Genomic DNA, 21670 nt, shown 5'->3' on the forward strand with positions numbered 1-21670 from the left:
GTTTATTTGCTCTGTTAAAATTCCCTACCTTTATGTGCTTTGCAAACAACTTGAGGACTCTGCAGTCTCCTTTAAATGCTGTCATTGACCTAGCAATAAAAAAACCCGAACAATGAAATGCATGAATCAGGGCTGGGATTAAGACCACACATGAAGAAAGCAAAACTAACTGGCATTTCTCAATATGCTTGAGACACACAGTCCCCCAGTGAACACTGCTTGTACTCTGAACACTATGTACATTCCTGTTTGCTACTTATCAACTGGACAGACACAGTAGAAAATATCAGAAGGGGGCAGTATTGTTTAGACAGCTTTTCAGACAATATTGGATAATTATGGCCTCTGCTTTCAAAGCTAACTTAGTTTAAAGCTGATTAATCACCAAATCCTAATTAAAAAATAACTCAGTTACTGTGATATAGGCTCAAATGTGTGAGTGCACAAAAGGAAGGATCTGTGTATGGGTCAATCTACATTTTACAGTCTTTCTGCAGCATGGCTGCTGAAAAAACCTAGGCTGCCACAGTCTTCACTGCAGAGATTGCCCAAATTCCAGTTAACCAAAACTTGTCTGTTGGAAACCCTGACTTGTTTTTCTGACATTCCACTCTGGCATATAGGAACGATGCTATGTTATGTATTAATCAAGCAGGAGACAACATATTCAATATTTGCTGAATGCCACTTAAGACAGCTTTGTCTGCATGTTTTTTGCAGTGCACTGAATTTTCAGTTTGCAAAGCTAAAGGTTCATATGCAAACATACATATAAACCACCTAAGCTTCACGTTAGTTTCTGCATGCAGGGGCTAAGCACTGCTGGTACATCTGCCTTATCTATGCTTCTATCTGTATCATGGAGTTAAACTTCCCAACTCTCCATCTCCTTTGGTACTGACAAGTAACCACAGGAAATGTGGTCAAGACACAGAGACAACCATGAAACTTGTGAGGTATACAATAATTCATCAGAGTCATCAAGACTTATGGAATGAGAAGGAGGAGCACAGAGAAAAGACAAAAACAAGGGGACAGGGAACACTGAAAACTGTCACCTCTGCAGAGCAGTTTTCCCACCCAGAGCCAGCTGAGAACACTGACACAGACCTGAAGGCTCTCAGGCCACATTGGCACTTGAGGCCCTGGAATGCCATGCCCTCACTGCCTTTGATGCAAAGTCATGATTTCCAGCAGTGGATCCCGATGCTTTTTGCATTTACTCTGTTCCCAAGTATAACATGTTGCATGTTTCCCTCAAATTGGTTACAGTTTATTTTTGGTTTTTAACAAAAGTAACATTTCTAGGCAACTGAAGTACTGAGTGTTACTTTAGTCTAAAACCAAATACCACACTCCCAGAGTCTAAAGAAGGAAGGGATATTGCATCAGTTTCAGTCAGTGAATTTATTGGCTAGCAGAGGACAGTGTCCCAGTTTTGCCTTTACGTCTGTGGTTCCAAGACAAAACCTCTGACTGACTGCCAACCTCAACACAGCATTTGCTATCGACATACTTGATGAGTTCCAAGGAGCGAAGGGCAGAACTGCAGATAACCAGCATCACCACTGACTTCTTCTCCTTGTGGTTTCTACGGAGTTTTGCCCACTTAGGACAGACTGCAATGAAAAAGCCCTTGAACACAAAGAGAAAGTGCTACATGCCACAATTTTAAATTATTAGAGCACATGATGAACATCAGCCAGCAGCCAGAACACACATGCTGACTCCTACGAGGTCTGGATCTCTGGCAACACTTCTACATTTAGTCACGGCTGAGAAACTGGAGAACGAAATACCCAAAATAAATAAAATACAGAAATATCACATAACTGAACAAATTAGATAAGCCTTAATAATCAATAGTTTGTAAAGTGACAAGCCCATTGTCTTCATTTGCCACATACGGCATTATGTATTAGAGAAAACCAACTGAAAAGAAATATTTAACAGACAAGAAGTTCTATGTAACTATAAGAGAGAATAAAAATTCTCTTGGTTCATGTCAGCAGACAGCTGCAGGATTTTTACTGTAAGACAATACATATACCTACTTAAGAAGCCACAATAAATTACTGACAAGTAATTCCTAGCAATGAAAAGAAACCCCAGAACATTTTGATATAAAAAAGATAAGTAAAAAAGTAAGAAAAAAAACAAAACAGAAAAACAAGACTTGTTATAAAAAAATATGAAAAACCACTTAAAGTGATTAATATTTCATAATAAACAATATTTGGAGCTAGATAAAAAAATGCCATAGTAATGCCTTAATAATATTTTTCATACAACTTTTGTCTCACCCAGACTAACATTTCAACTTACTTTCCTTCAGGTATGAAGAAAAACTGTGGGTAAGATCATTGGCTGGCAAAAAACAGGAATCTGAAAACATAAAGGAAAAAATATTTTTGTTGATGCATTTTAACAGCAAAGGGAGAATATATATTTGCAGCATAATCACTAGTTATAATCAATAAGTTACCATTTCTGAAACAAAAATTAATGTACACTTCTTGTAGAAGACACTTCATATTGGCTAAATCTATGAAGGTAAAATCTCTCAACTCAATTGCAATTCCTTTCTTTTCTTCTACCGTGAAACCAGGGCTGCACAGGTGTGATCACATACCTGAAAATATGTTTTCAGATGTCTTTGTCACAGTGAACCACAAATCTTAGCCAAAAGCCTTACAGTGTCAGACTGTTCCTCCAATGTACCTATGATGAAATACCCTTGTACATCCCCCCAAACAATTCATGCTGTGTAAATGCAAGAACCTACCAATAATCTCTACCTGTCAGTGAGTCTGTTCCACTTTCTGGCCTTTCATATTGTGGTTATCTACCTAACTATGCTGACCCTAATGGCAACACCTGCACTGAATGTAATGCCTTTGTCTTCCTTCACTTGCTGCTGACTTTCTTTTCCCTGATCACTATGTTAACCAGTAAGCGGCAGACATGCCCTCTTAACTTCAAGCTTCATATAAAGGCAATGAAGAAAGACAAGATCCTAACATGTTCTTTGGAAGGTCCTTTCTGTTTATACAGAAAGCCTAAGTTCTTAAGCAGGTGATTAAAATCTGATGGTCTGACAACTTGCTGTTCTTTGTCTGATGGAACCACACCTCTTGCAGAATATTAACAATTCTGTCTTTAAGGACCTACAGATTTGTCATCATTTTGCATGAGGTACAGCACATCAGGGTGTCTGTTATATATTTTTTTATATATTTTTTTGATATATTTTAACTGAATTAGAGAGGTTTCTTAAAGATGTTATTCATGTTCACATGGATGGTGCAGTGTGCAAATGCTGACAGCATCAATCCCTGGTTTTCACTGGAACAGAGAGTGTGACAACCATGGTTTGTAGCTAATGTCTAAAGTCCTGTCTGTGCACTTTCTTGAGAATAGTCACTCTCCATTATTATAGCTTTCATTTAATGGGTGTTGTCTTGCTAAAAACTTTTATTTTGCACTGATCCCTATTAAATCCAGAGATTGACATTTACTGGGACTTGAGCTCCAAAGGAAATGAATGTGTACAACTGAAGGAATCAAGAGCTGATTTAATTTAAAAATCATGTTTAAAAAAAGATGCACTTGATGCTGATGGGGAATGCTACTCTTCTGAATACATTGTCTCATTAATGACCGAAAAATTCAAGAGATGGTTCTGAAGGACAAAGCCTCAGTCCCTGACTTCTCACCAACAGTCCAGCAACACTGGAGTATGTACAACAATTTTAAACGAAAGTTTCAGAAAAGGGGAAATAAACACATAGCTCCAGACTGCAGCAAGAGCCCATGCTGACTACAAACCTGGCCTTCTGCACTTTGTCAGTTAACAGGAACACACAACTCCAAAATAGTTGCTTGTTATTTGCCTAGTGCTTTGACGTGAATGATTTGACAACTGTACAAGTTTGTAAACTCCTTGGCACTCCAAGCTTTCAAGTTCCAGTACAAAAACAAAGTAAAAATATCTCCATCCAACCCAAGATCCAATCCATATGGAAATGGGTCACTTCACTAGCCCAAAGGGCTCTTTAATAAGAAAGAAACCAAAGCAATTTATTATTTTCTAAAATCCTTATAGGACCAAAAATACTTAATACAAGCTTTTCAAAGTAATCTGTATGGGACTTCTCCAGGTTTTCTGGATTCTACAAGAAAGCTGAACCTGCCCCACAAAAGTAAAGGAGGGTCAACCTAGAAAAATGGGCGATAAGGAAGAGTATATTTATCTAGAAAGACAGGCTTGTGCATTAAAAGAGAAAAGGTACTGCTGGTTTAGGCCGCTTCTATATTTGGCATAGGTGTCTAACAGTTCAAAAAGTACCAAAGGTGAATGCAGGTTAGTTACCATTTCCATACCATAGTTACTATTTCCTCTTCATGAACACTGCCAAAAAATATTGGAGAGTGTCTCCGCCTGCGGAGTAAGAGGCAGAGGAGTTGGGTGTTGCCATCATCTCTAATGCAACCTCCAACAGACAAAAGCTAATCCCGCTCTGTCCTGTTTTTTGCCTTTTCCATCACTGGCTTCTAACTGGAGGCAGAATACAGGGGACAAAGAGGGTCCTTATCATGGTTAAAACTTGGTAACTTTAAATGTGGACCAAAATTACCACCTCAATTCATGCCACTCCTTGAAAAACCATTGTGGTAAACATCTCATAACCATGTCAGAATGATGTCTCATTATTTCTTTGTTTATTTCTGTTTATTATTTCTGTCAGCACTCCTATTATGCATCTGGATTGACTCAGATAATCCCAGAAAAAAAAATACAGTTCCACTCTCTAAGCATCTTGGAAGCTACTATTAGGAATCATATAATTTCTATTATAAACTGAGCTCCAGAAATTAATACTTTACAGTAAAAGGACACATTTAAACAATGTTTCATTTCGGTAATTCCAAGAAACCTCACATTTACTCCAAAGAAATTGACATCTCAACTTAAACAGCAAATTGACAGTGTTAGAAAATATTTCCATTAAAAAGTACAACCCATGATCTGTCCCAAAAAATCTCCTTTCTTCTGCAGAAAAAGAACTAAATGCCATAATGAAAATCCCATTATTTATATGTTAAATACAGGATAAGTTACCTGAGAGCTTTAATTCCTCTATTTCAATCACTGAACGGTTTTCACCAAAATGCTGACTGAGCAGATTTTGTAGGTCTGCAGGGACACCAGGTTTTGGAGCAGTTTTTTGCAGAATATCAGAAATTTTCTTCTACAAAAAACAAGTGAAATGGGTTAAGTATGGTATTTTTATAGTTGCTGCTCTTTGGCTAGCTAACAACATCATAAATAAATGTTCTTCCATAACTTTATACAGTTATATTTGTTTAATTACAGCTTAAGTGGAAAAGCACCTTATAATGGGAGAAGATTCCCTTTGTCTTTAGTGAGAATGCAGACTTCAGGTACTTGAGATACTCTGATGAGATGATCTGGGAGTCTGAACACAAAAAATCTTGTGAACTCACCTGAAATGTCACTGTAACAAAAATATAAATGAAAGCATATATTTTTTTTGAGTTTTGCTATTGCTACACTTAAGCATCAGTTTGAATTTTTTTTTTTTTTTTACAATTTATTTAGTTTATTATTCTTAAAGTGTAACAACAGGAATCAGGTGACTATGTAAGACTTGGTCATATTTTGATTAAAACAGGGTAAGTATCTGTTTCGGAAGGAATTATTAGCTTTATTCAATACCATGCCAGGCTGATAAAAAAGGATCTAAAAGCTAATAACAAAACCAGAAGTCAAGCAGCGAGAGTTCATCAGCTGCTTTGTTATTCCAAATTGTATAATTTTTAAACCAAGCTAATAATTTTTAGAGCCTGGGTATGAGTTCATAATGACTGTGTTTTACACCTTAGGAATGTTAGCAAATAACAGGTCTTGAATTCTCACTGAAGTGAAAGTGTTGCTGTATCTTCTCCCCTAGTAAATGGATCACGGGTGTAGAATAGCCCAAGGTTCCCGTTATCTGAATGATCAGTCAGCATTTAAGGAAAGAGCAAAGCTTCAAGGATAGAGGCAGCCTGGAGAGAATGACAAGAATGTGAAGCCTCTCTTGTTCTCCCTGAGATGTGATTAATTTTTGAAAGGCCAGCTTAAGGTTTCTCAGCTGTGTAAGCAAAACTGAACTTGCCATCATGAGGACATGTGACAGCGTAAGCCCAGAAGTGAAAAGGAGCAGAAGAGTGTGGTTAGGATGGAGCAATGTGGTATGTATTTGCGAGGCAAAGTGAGATTTCACAGAGATGTGCTGGACCTGGAAAAATTTTTGGCAGCTTTAGAGGGATGGTGGGTACCTTTGGTTTGGCAGGCTAAGGTCTGGGGCAGCAAAGGTCAATGGAAATTTTGAAGAGAGCTATGGCAGGAATTTCAATGTAGGGGACAGACCTTCAATCCCTCTTTCCCTCACTCCATTTCAGCACCCACTCCCTCCTCTTTTCCGTTCCCTACCACTGTGTCTCTCCTTCTTTCCCAACACACCCCAAATACTCCCACAGCAGCAGCATAAGGGGCAGAAGGCTGAACAGGGAAGGGCCGTAAGGGGGCTGCTGAAGCAGCAAAAGCAAAGTAAGCAGCTGCCTCTTCCAGCCATCTGCCACTTTGGCCACTGCTTTCACCTCTGCTAAAAGCCACCTGTGCATTTGCAAGACCCCAACTGAACTTCTGACGGTGGGACACGTGGAGATGAAGTGCTTATGCCTTCCTCTCAGTCTACTTTCATCCTGGTGCAAAGCCCCCTGCAGTCCCTGGAAGACTTTCCAGAGGATGTCTGGCTGTTCAGGAGGTTTCTGTAGTGCTTGAATCTGTAGCATTCCTTCCCAAAACTCACCTCCCTTTATCAATGTTGTATTTTTCTGACATGCAACAACTGTCTTCCCAAAGAATCTGCAGCACAGACAGCCTCCGTGCCAAACCTCTTTGTTGTTCCTCCTATCAACCACAAACGCTTTTCTCCATCCCCTGTCCCACAATCTGCCTCTTCAGTGACCCACATTTGTGAACCTCTTGCAGGCAGCAAGATAGAACTATCAGGCTCCTTGAGGAAACTTATCACCCTCTGGAGGGGAGAAGCCTGATACTAACGAGAAATTCTGTAAGAGCAAGAGCAAGGACACCTGAGCAAACTCTCTTCCTTCAAGAAGAGCTGTGGGGAAATGTTCCTTATGCAGATAGTTTTATTATTTTTCTTCCAATTCATTCCAGATGCTTAAAAGCATCTTCCTTATTTTTGGAGAGAGCATTTTGTTTGGAACCCATAGATCAACCTAATAAATGTTTCCAATTGGAATTTTTTGACTGGCTGTCTATGTCAACTTAGTGGCCTGTCCCCACTGAAACCAAAGGTGTTACTAAGTGCCTGTTGTTTGCCTGAGAATGGGGTCTTTTTGTTGGGTCAGTTCACCAACTTGTGCCATGGGATGCCCTCGCTCCAGCAGCAGCACAGTAAGTACCACGGTCACTTCTGCCAGAGCCGCATTTAAAACAAAATCCCACTCTTCCCTCTTCCCATTCCCTACATGATTAAGAGGCCTGACATAACATAAAAAGGCCACCCCTCAGCCTTGTGAGGGAGCCAACTATTTACAGTCTGCCCTGAAAGACAACTAACTTGCCTGGTGCCATATAACCTCCATTTAGGCTGCAGAGTATGTTGGTTGTTGTGGGTGAGGATGGAGCATGGCCAGAGGGACAATACAGAGTATCTATTTATATACTTTTGTTATGAGGAGAAGAGTGAACAAGGACAGTTTTTGGCTCAGAGGATGTAACAGCAGCTGGAATGGGTCAGATTCTACAGCAACTGAAATTTCACCTTCCGTTGACACAGTCACACTTTCCCTGTGTGTGCCAACACTTGCAAGTGGGGTACAGGCATATACAAACAACCCTTGAGTGGAGTGTAGACACAATGTCAAAGTTTAGGTTGGGGATAGGTATTTTGAGTGAGATCCAAAAATCAGGAATTTCTATTCTCCTCTAAAAGAAGATGTAACATTATGACTGTATTACTTTTCATCATTATGGGGTTGTCCAAATTATGAATCTTGTAGTACATACACCCACTGCCCAGGCCCCAAACACGCTCTAGGACAGTCATACCTTCTTTCTCTTCTTTGCCTTTACAGTGTTCTCTTGTTTTTCTTCAGGCTGACTTAGAAAACACTCTGTAGGCTGCAAAGCACATTAAAAAAAAAAAAAAAAGGTAAGAAAAAGAAGTCACCAAATGGAGGTAAGAGGGGATACAGAAACTGTAATGTTGGGTTAGGGGAAAAAAAACAAAACCAAACTTCTCCACCTGTAGAAGGGATCAAATTCTTACAGTTACATGTATATGAAGTAATCTTGGAATTGAGATTGCTGTTGTAACCAAGAGGGGAATAAAGGAACAGAAAGTTGAAACACTCAGGGTACAGTTGTAATTCCATAAAATGGTGAAAAGCAGATTTTGATAGCTTGGAAAAAGCAGCATGAGAAAGACACAAACAAAACCTATCACAAACTTTATATTTTTAATCTCTATTATTGTGTGTGATATGTTTTTCTAAACTTCGCCAAGAGTGTTCTAAAAAAGCTGGGTCTGAGGTGAGCATCCAGATGGCAAAAGACAGCATGGAACCAGGCGAGATCAATTGGAAACAATCGTGCTCTGGATTTCCTTTTACACTTGTAATGCAAAATTTAGGAAAACGTGTTTCAAATTTGTCCTGCCCCAGTCTTGCTTTGTCTCCTCATAGCAGAAAGGGTCAAATGCACACAAGAAAAGTACGTGGTGCCTTTCAAAATAATTCAACACGTGCTGCTACCACTAACCCTTTTTTGCGCCTGAGTAAACAGGCTGAATTGGTCCATTTGTACCGGAGTCACTGTTTCACAGGATCCAGGGGTAGAATTTCTCCTTAGCCACCTAAAATTGTCCAAAACAGAGGAAGCAAAACACAGGCTTACCTTGTTTTGAGCACAGCAATTCTCTTTTGCCTTCCTGGGGACTTTCACCTCATGGAAATGCAAATTAATCTACACAGACAGGCTTTAAAGCTTAGTAAGTGACTTGATGAAGAGTAATGGGAAAATAGGCTGAGCTGCTGGAAAAAACTCCCTGATATTAGGATGCATTTGGCTGGAAAAATCTGCTCTTGTGAGAAAATGTAGAGAAGATTCATCACACAGAGCATTAAAAAGCTTAGGAACAGCAAATCCAGTGCTATTCCCTGGGGAAAGCCTGAAAGAAAAGTATCAGCAGCAAAGGAAGCAGGTCAAGAGGGCCAGAGTATCTGGGTTTTCTGGGCCCTCTTTATCGGGAGGACACTTCACAACACCCAACATTTGTGCCTTTCCAAGCCCACTCTCATATCCCTATCAGAATAATGTTTTGAAGGGCAATTGTTCATATTATGCCTACTGTACCCTTTTTCTCCTCACTCCCCTAAGTTAGCTATAAAAACAGGTAACCACCATGCTCAACACAAACAAATCTCCTATTGCTTGCTCCTGCTTTCTGGGCCATGAGACAACCAGACTCGTTGCACCTGCAAAGGCTGTAGTATTGTACAGGAATGACCCTGCAACTGGTTAAGGAATGAAATGAAACTTCAGAACTACCAGAGAAGATTTGGCTGGGGACTGACTACAGGCAGCAAAACACTCTACAACCAGGGCTGGAATGTAGCACAGCCTGGATCAATATCCAGGAGAAGCTGAGACAGGGACTGTATCTTGCCTCAGCAACAGAGATCTGTCATCATGATCTTCTCAGGTATAAACAGATATTATCTTCATTAGAAGTCAAGGGAATGACTGCAAGAAGAAATTCACTTCAACTAACAGACCTGCTCCAGGGTTAACATGAGCTTTTTTGGTTTACTTTTGGTTTGTTTCTATTTTAAAAATCTCTATCCTGACTCTGATTCAAGTGCTTTTAATACACCATCGTATGTTTCTTCATTCCTATCTCTACCGTTAGCATTCCCAGACATTGAGACTGAAACAGAGCTATCCTTTCCTCTACCCTTACACATCCCAGCTGTCCACAGATACTCTAAGACCACTTGCCAGGTGTTTTAATAAGAAATTCTATTCTCAACATCATATTTTATGCAGAGAACAAGCCTTTGGTTTGATTTAGTCAAGGGATACTAACAATCAATCAAAAAATCAGAAAGGGGCCAACCTGAATCTCTGTCCTCCAGCTGAGTGTGATGGTTCCCTATCCTAGTAGTGCTATCACTCTTTCAGTATATTGAAAAATGTCACTCATTCACTCTGGGCCCATTTGTCCCTTCATACACATTGTGATCTGTTTTACATAACTCTGCAAAACACTCCCAACTGGTATCTGCATGAAAAAAAGGATGAAACCTGAAACAGAGCCGAAAAATTTTCTCTAAAAGAAGATTTTCTCACTGCTAACCCTTCATTCAGATGTTTAAAAGTATGACCAAACACCATGGCTTCTTTTTTGAAGGCTGTACGTAACCCTTCCTTTCAACAGCAACAGAAGCACACAGCAGACAATACAAGTACAAAGCAAGCTTGTAGTCAAAGCCTTGCTTCCTTAGAGAAGCATGTTAAGACTCAAAATTACCTCCTTTATACTGCATATATATATATTCAGACATAGTATATTATTAGCCCAGCACTAATAACTCCTCTTTATTCAGACATTAAAAATCATGCCATAAGAAAAAGGTAAACTTCATGATTGTGAATGGCTGTAAACTTACACATCTTTGATGATCTGCAGTCTAAAGTATTTCAGCATCTGATTTAGACTGAACTTCTGACCCTTATGCACATGTTCACTGCCTACCTACTCATGAAATAGTTCTCTGCATGCCACCCTTAAGAAAAGGTCATTTGCATACTTTTCTTATGCCAGACACAGAGCAGACAACCAACTGCTTTTTGACATGGCTCCCTTGTGCTCTGTGTTTTTAAGCTATTTTTACATGGAAATTCTTTAAAAAATGCAGAAAACAGGAAATTTGTTCTGAGACCACTGATTTATGAACTAAAATGTCATAAATTCCTTGTTTGTTAATCACTGACAGAACATAAAACATTTCCTGTATTATGTTTCTAACATATTTTTTTCTTTACATGTTGCCAAAGTTACTGGAAATTCAAATGTAGAGTGAAAACATTCTTGCACGTGTGTGCAAGTTTACATTCTAAGTCAGCCCTATACTCTGACTTTTGGAGCTTGTGACAAAGTAAACACATCAATGTGTCATTCAGAGTGGAGACAAACTATTCACTTCATTGTAAGCCTGAGGACAGCCTGCAGACTAGGAACATAAATGTTCATAATCCTATTTGGTTGTCTCGTGACTGGCTTTAAGGTTCTAAGTTCACTGCAGAACAGCTTCCAGCCTGGGATTAAGGCATGGATGAGTAAAACGGGACATGTTATATTCACCAGAACTACAAAACTACTAGCTTTCCATAAATACCTCTGCTTTTGCAAGTGTTTTGCTCTAAAGGACAGTAACACATCCATGACTTTGAGCTGCCATAAAGCATTTCCTTTTTGCAGTTCCATGTCTAAACATCAAATTACCTGATATTCTTTACATAACAGAAAGAGCTGTGGCAGGTGTTCTGCTCCAGCTGAGCAGTCCCAGGATACCTTTGCAAATACCTTGTGTTGGCTAATGTTCTCATGAAAAGAGTCAAGCAACTCCCCCAGACAAAGTGTCTTAACTTACTTCTAAGCGCTTAAGCGAAAATAACGGTGGTAAAACTGGCTCCACAAGGATTGTCACCAAGCTGAAGTCCTCAGCATCTGATCCCCTGGTAGAGCATGTACAAAGTCAATACAGCTTTCTCCTGTATTGCTTGGTTCTCTTTCCTAATCAAAACGTTGATTTAGTTCAGATATTCTGACTACTTCACCTTTGTTCTCCTTGGAAAGACACCCAAAAGCATAGTAATTGCTACCATGCTGTTTACACCTCTCTGTTACAAAAAAAGAACATCCCTGCAAATGGTTTTCACTTGGGCAATTGCCTAGGTATTACAGAGTGAATGTACTATTGACCTAGAGGTCAAAATTAATATCTATAACCTCAAGGAGAGACAGCTTCCAATGCTATTTTAGCTCTCTGACAGCCACTCAGTTGATTCTCCCATATGGTGTCAGGAAGGCAGAACTAATTTACCTTCAAACAAGAAACTTCTTAAAGTCATCTGACCTCTAGATGATTTTTTTTTTCTCAATGCTGCCTCTTCTTTGGCATATTCCATGTAATGCTAAGCAACACAGTTCCTACTGTAATTAAATGAAGCTTTTAGCAGTGCAAGGGTAAGAAAACACCAATCCATGTAGACCTGAATTCTTCTTCACTTGAATCTTGCATAGGGGACATGCTTAAGCAGAGAAGCTGTACAACATATAAATACAGCTTTCTAGACTTTGTGTGTGCAGGGAAAAGGAAAAAATTACAAGGTAGGACACTCAGTAGCACTATCCAGGCTTTTATTACTAGACAGTCACTTTGTGGGAGACAGGTCAGCTCACACAAAACAAGTGAAGTTATTATTGAAAGGTACTTATGTGTAAGTACTAAATAAGGCAAAATTTCAAAAAATAAGTATTACATGAACAGATCAGACAAAGAGTGAAGAGAACTGTCCCTTTACTGAACAACAGGAGGTTTCTGTTTCTCTATGCATTATGAACTTTGCGCTCTAAACAATCACTAAATTTACAAACCTTCTTTCTTTTCTTTTTCACAGCAGGTTTCGAATCTGAATCTTGTTGTGTTGTCTTGCTATCACTTGCTTTCTCAATAGCTTCATCATCTGAAGGATCTAATGAGAAAAAAAGAAGAGGTTTTGTTACTGTTTTTCAAATGCATATATCTTTGCATTGAAAAAAAGGGAAAAAATCCTCATCTGAAAGGTTGTCACAAAATACAATCTCAAGATTGGCAATAAGCACAGCTGTAGTGATTCTTTTATCCTTTTCAGAATACTAGTATTTGAAATTTATTCTAAGATAAGGCCCAAGCTTCTCCTCATCTTTGCAGGATTACATCTGGCAGGCAATGTATTTCTTTTCTTTCTGGAATGTTGCACAGTGAGTGCCAACTGCAGGATCACAGGTGGAAATACATGACCTTTCCAAAACCTCTGCTGAATTAAGTTAAGCGGTGAACAATGAAAGATGTTTCTGATATACTACATCTTAAGTCACATGACATCTCACTATTTCAGAACAAGTAAAACAGTCTTGGATCTGTAGTGCTGCATTCACCTCATATAGCCACAGACCTATCTTTTTAAACTCCAAAACAAGCATTAACACTGGTATTGAAAACTAATGGCAATATGGTCCATGGGATCACTGTAAAAAATACATCTTTCTTGCTAAGTTTGAAGACACTTCTTTTAAAATAAGTCACCTCTTCCTACTAAAACAAATCTTGCAGGTGAAGGAAGAAAAATAAAAATCCAACCAGGCAAATACAAAAATGCACAAAATCTTCACTCTAAGCTGCCAACTGTCTTACTGACACCAATTAAAGAGGAAAAATTACAAAATTGGTATAATGTCCTATTGTATAAAAATATATGCACATGTTTCCTGCTAGTACACTTTGATTGTGTGTCTTTTACTTCACTAATAATTAGACAAAGACACCACTCCCCAAGTTTAAGCAGAACATTCACAAGACTAAAATAGGCTTATGTAGTGAAAGAAAGCTATTTGAATTCAGAAGTCTTTACTCATTCTCTACTTCATCTCTTTTATCTACAGAAAGACTTTGGGGAAGAAATACATACACAACAACAGTTACCTCTAATACTGTTATATTAGTGCTTGAGATGTATTCAAACACAGACATTCCTGCTGGGGACTGAATTACTTCCTTGACCATTGCCAGAAGCAATATCGTCCATCAAACTGAATTAATTCAACTTCTGTATCTGCAATATTTCTGCCCAACAGGTACTTAGTCATTATTGCAATCTCCTGTATTGAAAGTTGTAAATATACAGCTTCAAGATGGGTACCGACTGAAAGAGGGTGGTGAGACACTGGAACAGATTGCTCAGGGAGGTTGTGAATGCCCCAACCCTGGCAGTGTTCAAGTTGGAAAAAGTCTTGTGCAACCTGTTCTAGTGGGAGGTGGTGTAGATTAGGGGGCATTGAGACTAGATGATCTTTAAGGTCCCTTCCACCCTTTAACATTCTGTGATTCTATGATTCTATTGCAAAGCTGAAAGATAACAAGTAAAGAAAATCTGTGAATGTTTTAGCAGGTTGGATGCTGTTTGTCAGGAAATCTTACTTGATACAGATTAGGTTACTGGCAAGCCACAAGAGCTTTAGAAACAGAACAGCAACTGAGAATTTTTTTTCTGTTTAGTACAACAACTAAGAGACTTCTAAGCGAAGGGGTTAGATAAACATGTTCATGAACTTAATTAAGACCTAAACAAATGCTATGGAAGAAATGATAGCATTTGTTTGCATCTCGACATAGGATGAAGCCATATTCAGAAATCTTAAACAGGAATCCACCAAGAAAAGTCTTCACTTTCCAGATCTAGAGCAAATGTAGAAATGTGTACCACAGGAAGACTGCAGCTCAGCTGCCTATTTGCTTCATTCTCTTTGCAGGTAGAGCCATCAAACTGGCAGCTGAATGAATGGCCTGTGGTCACAGGAGTGCCTGAGCCCACGTGGATAAATATGTCTAGTCCTGTACAGCCAACACGTGGCAGCAGATGAACTGCGGAAGAGAGAAAGCTGAAGGTTTGTGAGGTCAAACATCTTTCTGTTCTCCTGAGGATGTCCAAGTTCTCCTACACAGCAAGAGCTCCTTCCCTGGCCTATTCCTCTCCAAAATCACTGACCACTTATATTCTCCAGTCACTTTGGAATCTCAGATGTAATACTTCATTACAAGAAGGCGGAAAAAAATCACATCATTCAGCTTATTCCAAAAAGTTTAAATGGTATCTTGGTAACTCAAGTGTTACCACTAGGCATTACCATGGGCTTGTTTCCCTTTGTATCACCCTTCTGCTGGCAAATCTATTGTGCTATATTTTGGCAGGGCAGCTTCTGTGTTTAAGGGCCCATTACTGTCTCATTTGCCCTTACTCCAGAGACACTGGAGGGGTGACCAGCTTTAATACACATCAGCTCCACACCCCAGGAGTCCTGGACACACTACATCAAAGCAGGCTGTGGAAAAATGCTATAAATGAAGTATATCAAAGAAATCAAAATCACCTCTTCATCCCTCTTGCTCGCTGTGCTTGAGCCCCAAATACCCATTCCAGAGTATAACCGTGCATGTCTCACCGAACTGAATTGCTGTGCAAGCCCTTTCCAATGTTTCACATTGGAAATTAATGAGAATTCCATTAAATAGATTCAGGGGAAGCTGCCTGTGATCTGTAAGCATTCCTTCTTAAATCCCACTTGGCATGCTCTGAAAGGCAAACAGGAGTCGCCTAAGAGGTTTTAAATAACCTCCTCTCTTTCTCACAACTAAAAGACACACTGCTAGCAATAGCAATCTAAAACTGGACAAACGGTTTCCATGCTCTGAAATAGCCTGACAAACAATGTACCACCTGTTCACTGCCCATCTGAATTTTGGACAGCACTTCATGATGCAATGTCCTTTGCTTTCAGCAAGAACTGTGAGGAGAGGGTATAGACTAAGGCTTAATTAAAAAAAAAAAAATCAGTGAAAACAGTTCTAATTTGAGCATCTTTCTGCAGTACCTGAGTATCTGCATTTCAAACAACAGAACTTTTTATCTGTACCAGAAACAACCACCCACGTCCCAGTCAAGAGAGAAGATAGTTTCAAGTTGTGATTTTTTGTGACACTGTGTCAGCTCCCATGATGACAAGGAGCATTTTGTTGAGGGCATCAAAGTACCACAGGCCAGACTCTGCCAACCATGCTCACATTAAACAGCGTACCTTTCTCTACAAATAGTTACCTTGATGTCAGTGGGGTTATTCACAAGACAAATCATAACTTGATGCAAATAAATGCTGAAGCTCACAGATCACAAGCATGTCTGTAACAGACCAGCACTCTTTGCTCTGCTTTTGAGGTGTCGAGCTTCCCAGGAGACTCCTCTCTGCCAGAACAGGAGAAAGCACAAACCCTTCCTTAAGAATAAGCTGGCACAAATGCAGAAGCAAATTGATTAGCACAGCACTGACTTTCATCTCGCTTGAGGTGCAAATGAGCAGGCAGGCACTGACAGAGTGCACTGCTTGAAGGGCTGATGTTGTTCAGTGCATCAATCCTCTGCATCTGCTTTCCTGTGGTGCGCGGACCTTGCGCAACCACAAGGTCATCAAAGACATCAGAACCATCACGTAATGCTCTAGAGATAGAAAAATAAATGGGAATTCCACAACTCTTCACGTGTTTTGCTTTGGCATTACATCAGTGGCATGGCACCTACTGACAGGTTTCCCAGTCATAAAGTGTTTATATTTGATTTGATTTTGAACCATGCAAAGATTCAAAAAGCCATTTCTGCTTAACACACACACACAGAGAGCGGAATAAGACTTTCTCATTTATGATATTGATCACTGTTTAAAATTATTGAGTGCAATGATTTCGACCTTCTTTCAAATTTAATATTAATATATGCATATGTCTAAGTACATCAATATATTATACTAATTATATACATATACATACCTATATTAATACATACACATCTGCAAGTTTATACATATTCACATAAAAAAGCACACAGATATTTAGATGATTTAACAGATTCCCTTTAATAATCACCTTCATTAACTAATATACTCACCAAGAATGTGTATTTGCTTGGTGATTTATACTAGTATTTTTTAAAGCAGACAAGACCTTAATGACATAAGATGTAATGGCATGTGCTTTGATGTGAATGCAATTTTATTCATCCAAGATAGCTGGTACATATAAATTTGCATTCGCTAGGCTGATTCAACATTACTGAGACTTCTGACCTTCACGTGCCACTTTACTACTCTGTAGTTATTAACAAAGGAGTTATAGTGACTACAGCGTAAATTAATTTCTGTAAGAACTAAGGGTGACTGAAAAGTGAAACTCTTCTAGACAGGACACCTCCAAATGCCCCAAAATAAATAAAAGTTTCACCTGAAAAAAAATCTTTAAATTCTTAAAAAAATGCAACTCATGGTTCAGGCCAGCCTGTAACTGAAATACAGATAAAGGCAGCTCACAGAAATTATGGCAGCAATGAGAAGCTCATAACAGGAAGAGATGATGAAGAGAACAAAAAGAGTTTTTTGAGGTAGAAGGGGAGGCAAGGTGCTTGGAACTCCTCATAATGTAGGAACAACGAACGTATAATTAAAAAGAAAGCTGGGAACAGAAAAATAATATTTTGCATACATACCCAAAGATAAATGAGGGAACGGTTTCAACTCGGGGGTTTTTTTTTAATCTGGAAGCTAAGCAAGATCAGGCATCTATTTGGTGTCCAGAAGGCCCCCAGTGACACAGGCAAGTACAGGACAAGTTCATTTCTTACCATCAAATGCATCTCTGACACAATTTGGAGTGAACCTGTTTCGCATGCTCACGAGGGAGAATCCTTCAACTCTTATTTGATGCATCTGGCATTGCCCACAGTCAGAGACACACTCTGGGCCAGAAGAATCTCTGGATCTGAACAGAAATTCTTGCTTTCTCTCTTATGCTCCCATCAGGGCTACATATCAGTACTAAACTAGAATTACATGAAAACAGAGTCTGTACAAAATTTATTATTGATCCTCCCCCGCTTTTCCCCCTCCCAATCTCCATCCTACTCTGACTGTTCTAAATTTGCCTCATATCTGAAACCAGATTTCAAATAAAACCTGTGTTTTCTTATTTTTATCAAAAAGCCCTGTGATACTGTGGAAACAGGTTTTGTATTTCTTATGCTCTCTTTCCAGTTTCAGATATTCTTTCCAGATCAGATACATACTTTCAGAAAACTATGTGCTTGTTGTTACTCTGTAGGTGGGCATAGTTCACTCAATTTGGGTGTGCTATGATGGCTTAATTTCAGGCTGCTTTGCAGGTAATATTTTTATTTATTGGTTGACTAAACACACTGATCTGTGCTCAGCAATGTGTGGGAAAAATACTTCTCAGGACTCTCAGCTTTAAATTCAGAAGATTGAAATATATTTGATGCTGACTAAAACACCAAGTGTGTCGAGTCTTTTCTTAATTGCCATTTTTTCTTTGGGAGGAGGGAGGAGAGGGAGAGATGAGGTCAGAGAAAATAAAAAAAATTAAACTCTGAGACTTTTCATTATTCTCATAGTTTCGCTATTAAAAACGGGCCCAAATCTTCAGTGAATCAGATTAAATAATTTTAATGTCAATGCACTACTTGGAATTTTTCTCCTTGCATTTCTCCTGCACGTCCCACCAGGTACATACCGTGCAAGGACAATTAATTTCCTGTAAAATGTAGCAGTTGTCAGCAAAATTGGCTCCCAAGTCCCTGTCCACCCTTGCTCAGCTGAGAGGCCTCCTATTGCCAGCAGAGTTGTGCTGATCACAGTAACTAAGCTAAAGGTGGTGACGGCAGTATTTTAACATACCCTATGGTATCACTCCTCAAGGCAGGATAACCTGAAGCTCATGCATGTCCTGTCACCAGGATCAAACAACAGATGAGGTCTTTTGAATGAAACAGGCCTAACCGGTGGGCTGGTTAACTAAGAAGAAAGGATTAAGATTTTAAATATTTTAAAGTATTCCAAAGTATTCAGTGGTTCACAGCAGCAGTGGGTGAGCAGCAGCTTAAACCGCCCCCTGGACAAATCCCAAATTACTCAGTTGTGTGCCACCAGCACAGCTAACCCCAGAAGGAGGATCTCTTTCATGTCTACCGGGACAATCCTTTCCAAGTTCTCTGCCCATAGGCAATGGACAGCTTTGAATTTTCCTGTTGAGCAGCCTAATAATAGCTCAGATACCCTGGAGCCCGTGGTGTAAAGCCAACTGGCCAAGCAATAGCTATAAAGCTCTTTAGGGATTTCCAGACCAGCCTCATGGAATGACTAAGGATGCAAATTTTATTATTAATATGGTTCTTCAGACCAGTTGCTGGCTATAAACCATGACAGTATTTTACAAATTGCTAGTAAATGAGATAAAAATGTCAGACACAAAAGTGTCTCTCCTTGGGGAAGATCACCACATAACCATTGCATCAAAAATAGCTACAACAGTGTCAGTACCCTCTTTATTTTTCAAATTGCTCTCACTAAATTAGAAAGAGTCCCCTGGCACCCCCAGAAAAATAAATAATTCTCCCCATCACAGGCATGCATCATGTGCAGTGGCACAACTGAGAGATCTAGATGACATATTACAGAAAAGGAAAAAACAACCAAAACATCTTACCTCCTTGAATAAGGATTAGCTAAATCATTTAAAACAGTATAGCAAAACAGGATTTAGCCTTAGGAATCACTAAAAGAATACATATAAGAAATAAAAATGAACATGTAATTGCATCAAAAGACATTACAGCTCAGTGGAAATCTTTGATGCAAGTTTTGCATTTTAGCTTTTGCAAACCAGTGCAATGAATCAAATTAAGTGCCTTCATTCATAACATCTTAACGTATGTGGGTATTTTGACCATTTGGAACTGAAGAGGGAATGCTGTGAATGAACTGGTATCTGTTACTGTTACTAGGAAGCCAGAAGCTGGGCAAAAAACTCTGTTGCAGATTATTACCAGTTAGTTACCCTTCCTTTGTCAACTTTATCAGCCTACTGCAACAGAGAACAGAGCTGCCTCTTTGCCCGGGCTGAGATAATCGCCACAGTAATTACACGTGGTGCCACTGCTCCATCATCCCAAATCACCCACAGTCGCCCATAGCCTCGACACTGTTTTGCCTTTCTACCTCTAAGGACAAAGGAATCCTTTTGTGAAACAGACCCACCCCAGCACAACAGTGAGTTTTCGTATTTGTGAGGATGCCCTGAACTGCAGACTTTACCAGACAAGGTATGTGAAAAAAGGTATTAAAGTGCACTTGTGAGGCACATCTGAAGGACACACAACAGGCAACTGAGCAGAAACAAGACACAGTCCTATCGCAGAATCAAAAGTGCTTCAACTTTGTCCCATTAGGTAACATTCAGATGGTATAAGCTTCTTCACACTCCATTCAGCCTAAGCCTGTGCCAAGCCAGAATTTCCTGTAAATAGTCTGTAGAAATTCCCTGTAATAATTTCTAAATATTTCCAATAGCTTGTACTACAAAGACAAACACAACATTCTTCTAAAAATGCAAACTCCTTCCTAGGGCAGTTCAGAAGATACATCTACTATAAACTATTCTTTTTGCCTGATAAATCTGGTGACAGGATATTTAGTTTAGGTTCTTCTTCCTTACACTGAAGGACAATTTAAATTAAAATCACTGCGTACTCTAGCAAAAAAGAACTGATCTTAATGGAATAATATCAAGTTAATTTTCACTATGCTCTGATATGATAAAAATTTTTTATCTCACAGACTTAACTATCTGCGATGCAAAGGATCTCCCACAATATATTTCTAACAACTACCTCTCCTTTTTCTCCCTTTTTCTTTTTAACATTTTCCCTTTAATATTCAAAATAGATACTTCCAAACTAATTTTTGACATGACTTGCTGACTGGGAGTGAACTAAAAGACAAAATAAAGGGTACGTAAGAAAATAAGACCAGAGGAAATTTTCTGTTGTACATATGCAAGCACAGAATAATAAACTCTATATGATCAAGGTTATAGGCCCAGCTTGTGATACAGCAATAACCTAGCCCTGTTTATAATTTCACTTTTCCATTTTTATGTTTTGCCTGTAAGACAGAAACATGGTAGAAAAATCACAAAATGTAACTGATCAGAGGTAAAAGTAGTAGGCCACTACTAACAAAAATAACTTTTTCACCTGCAAGACAAGGGTTGAATTTGATATCCTGTCTCTGCCCTGCACAACGAATACCAGCATCACCAAGGTAAGCAGTGAGAACTCAACATCCATTTAGTCACTGTAATTTTAAAACCCACAGTATGGAAAGGGCAAACACAAAGATTTGACATGTTAGGGATATGACAGGCCCTTTTACTGTTTGGCATCCAATTTAATTTCTTCGCTATGGGCTTGCCAAACAAGAGCAAGCAGAGACTGAAGACACAAAAATACTTCAGCACAGGGTGCAAATCAGTTCTGTTGTTTGTTCTAATACTCTTTGCCAATGATACCATGAGTGAAGGCTGAGATGACATCCACAAATCGCTTCAGTCTACTCTTTTTCTTTTGTTCTCTCAAAAACTATCCTTTATGCTGAAACTTCCAACAAACTCTTTATATCCCCAAATTAAGTTAAAAAGCATATTTCTAGAGAGATGGAGAAGTGGGAGACTGGTTGGTTTATTTGTAAGTAGCATAGGGGTTTTGGGTGTTTACAAATCTACCGGATCAACATTGTAAATGTTAATGAGGCAAAAAGAGCTTCTCTTCTTGATAGTTGCCAGGCAGCATATTCCATACAGCCAGTTCAGAAACCACTCAAAAGGATGCCAGCAATACTGTGCAACAGTTTAT

General features: G+C 39.1%; 1 protein-coding gene across 4 annotated transcripts in view; it reads right to left on the minus strand.

Annotated features, from left to right (window-relative positions):
* The window catches only part of CMSS1 (cms1 ribosomal small subunit homolog), a 230219-nt gene that overhangs the window by 11915 nt on the left and 196634 nt on the right, over positions 1-21670 (minus strand). For all 4 annotated transcript variants that reach the window (XM_027904586.1, XM_027904584.1, XM_027904585.1 and 1 more), the window contains exons 2-7: positions 12762-12859; positions 8150-8221; positions 5123-5252; positions 2326-2385; positions 1517-1619; positions 29-89 (exon numbers count right to left, since the gene is read on the minus strand). In XM_027904586.1, coding sequence (XP_027760387.1) covers positions 29-89; positions 1517-1619; positions 2326-2385; positions 5123-5252; positions 8150-8221; positions 12762-12859 — 524 coding nt within the window. The remainder of the gene's footprint in view (positions 1-28; positions 90-1516; positions 1620-2325; positions 2386-5122; positions 5253-8149; positions 8222-12761; positions 12860-21670) is intronic.

This window comes from Empidonax traillii, unplaced genomic scaffold, assembly GCF_003031625.1.
Source record: "Empidonax traillii isolate 1590-97213 ecotype Southwest subspecies unplaced genomic scaffold, ASM303162v1 scaffold1067:size500408, whole genome shotgun sequence".
Taxonomy (NCBI): domain Eukaryota; kingdom Metazoa; phylum Chordata; class Aves; order Passeriformes; family Tyrannidae; genus Empidonax; species Empidonax traillii.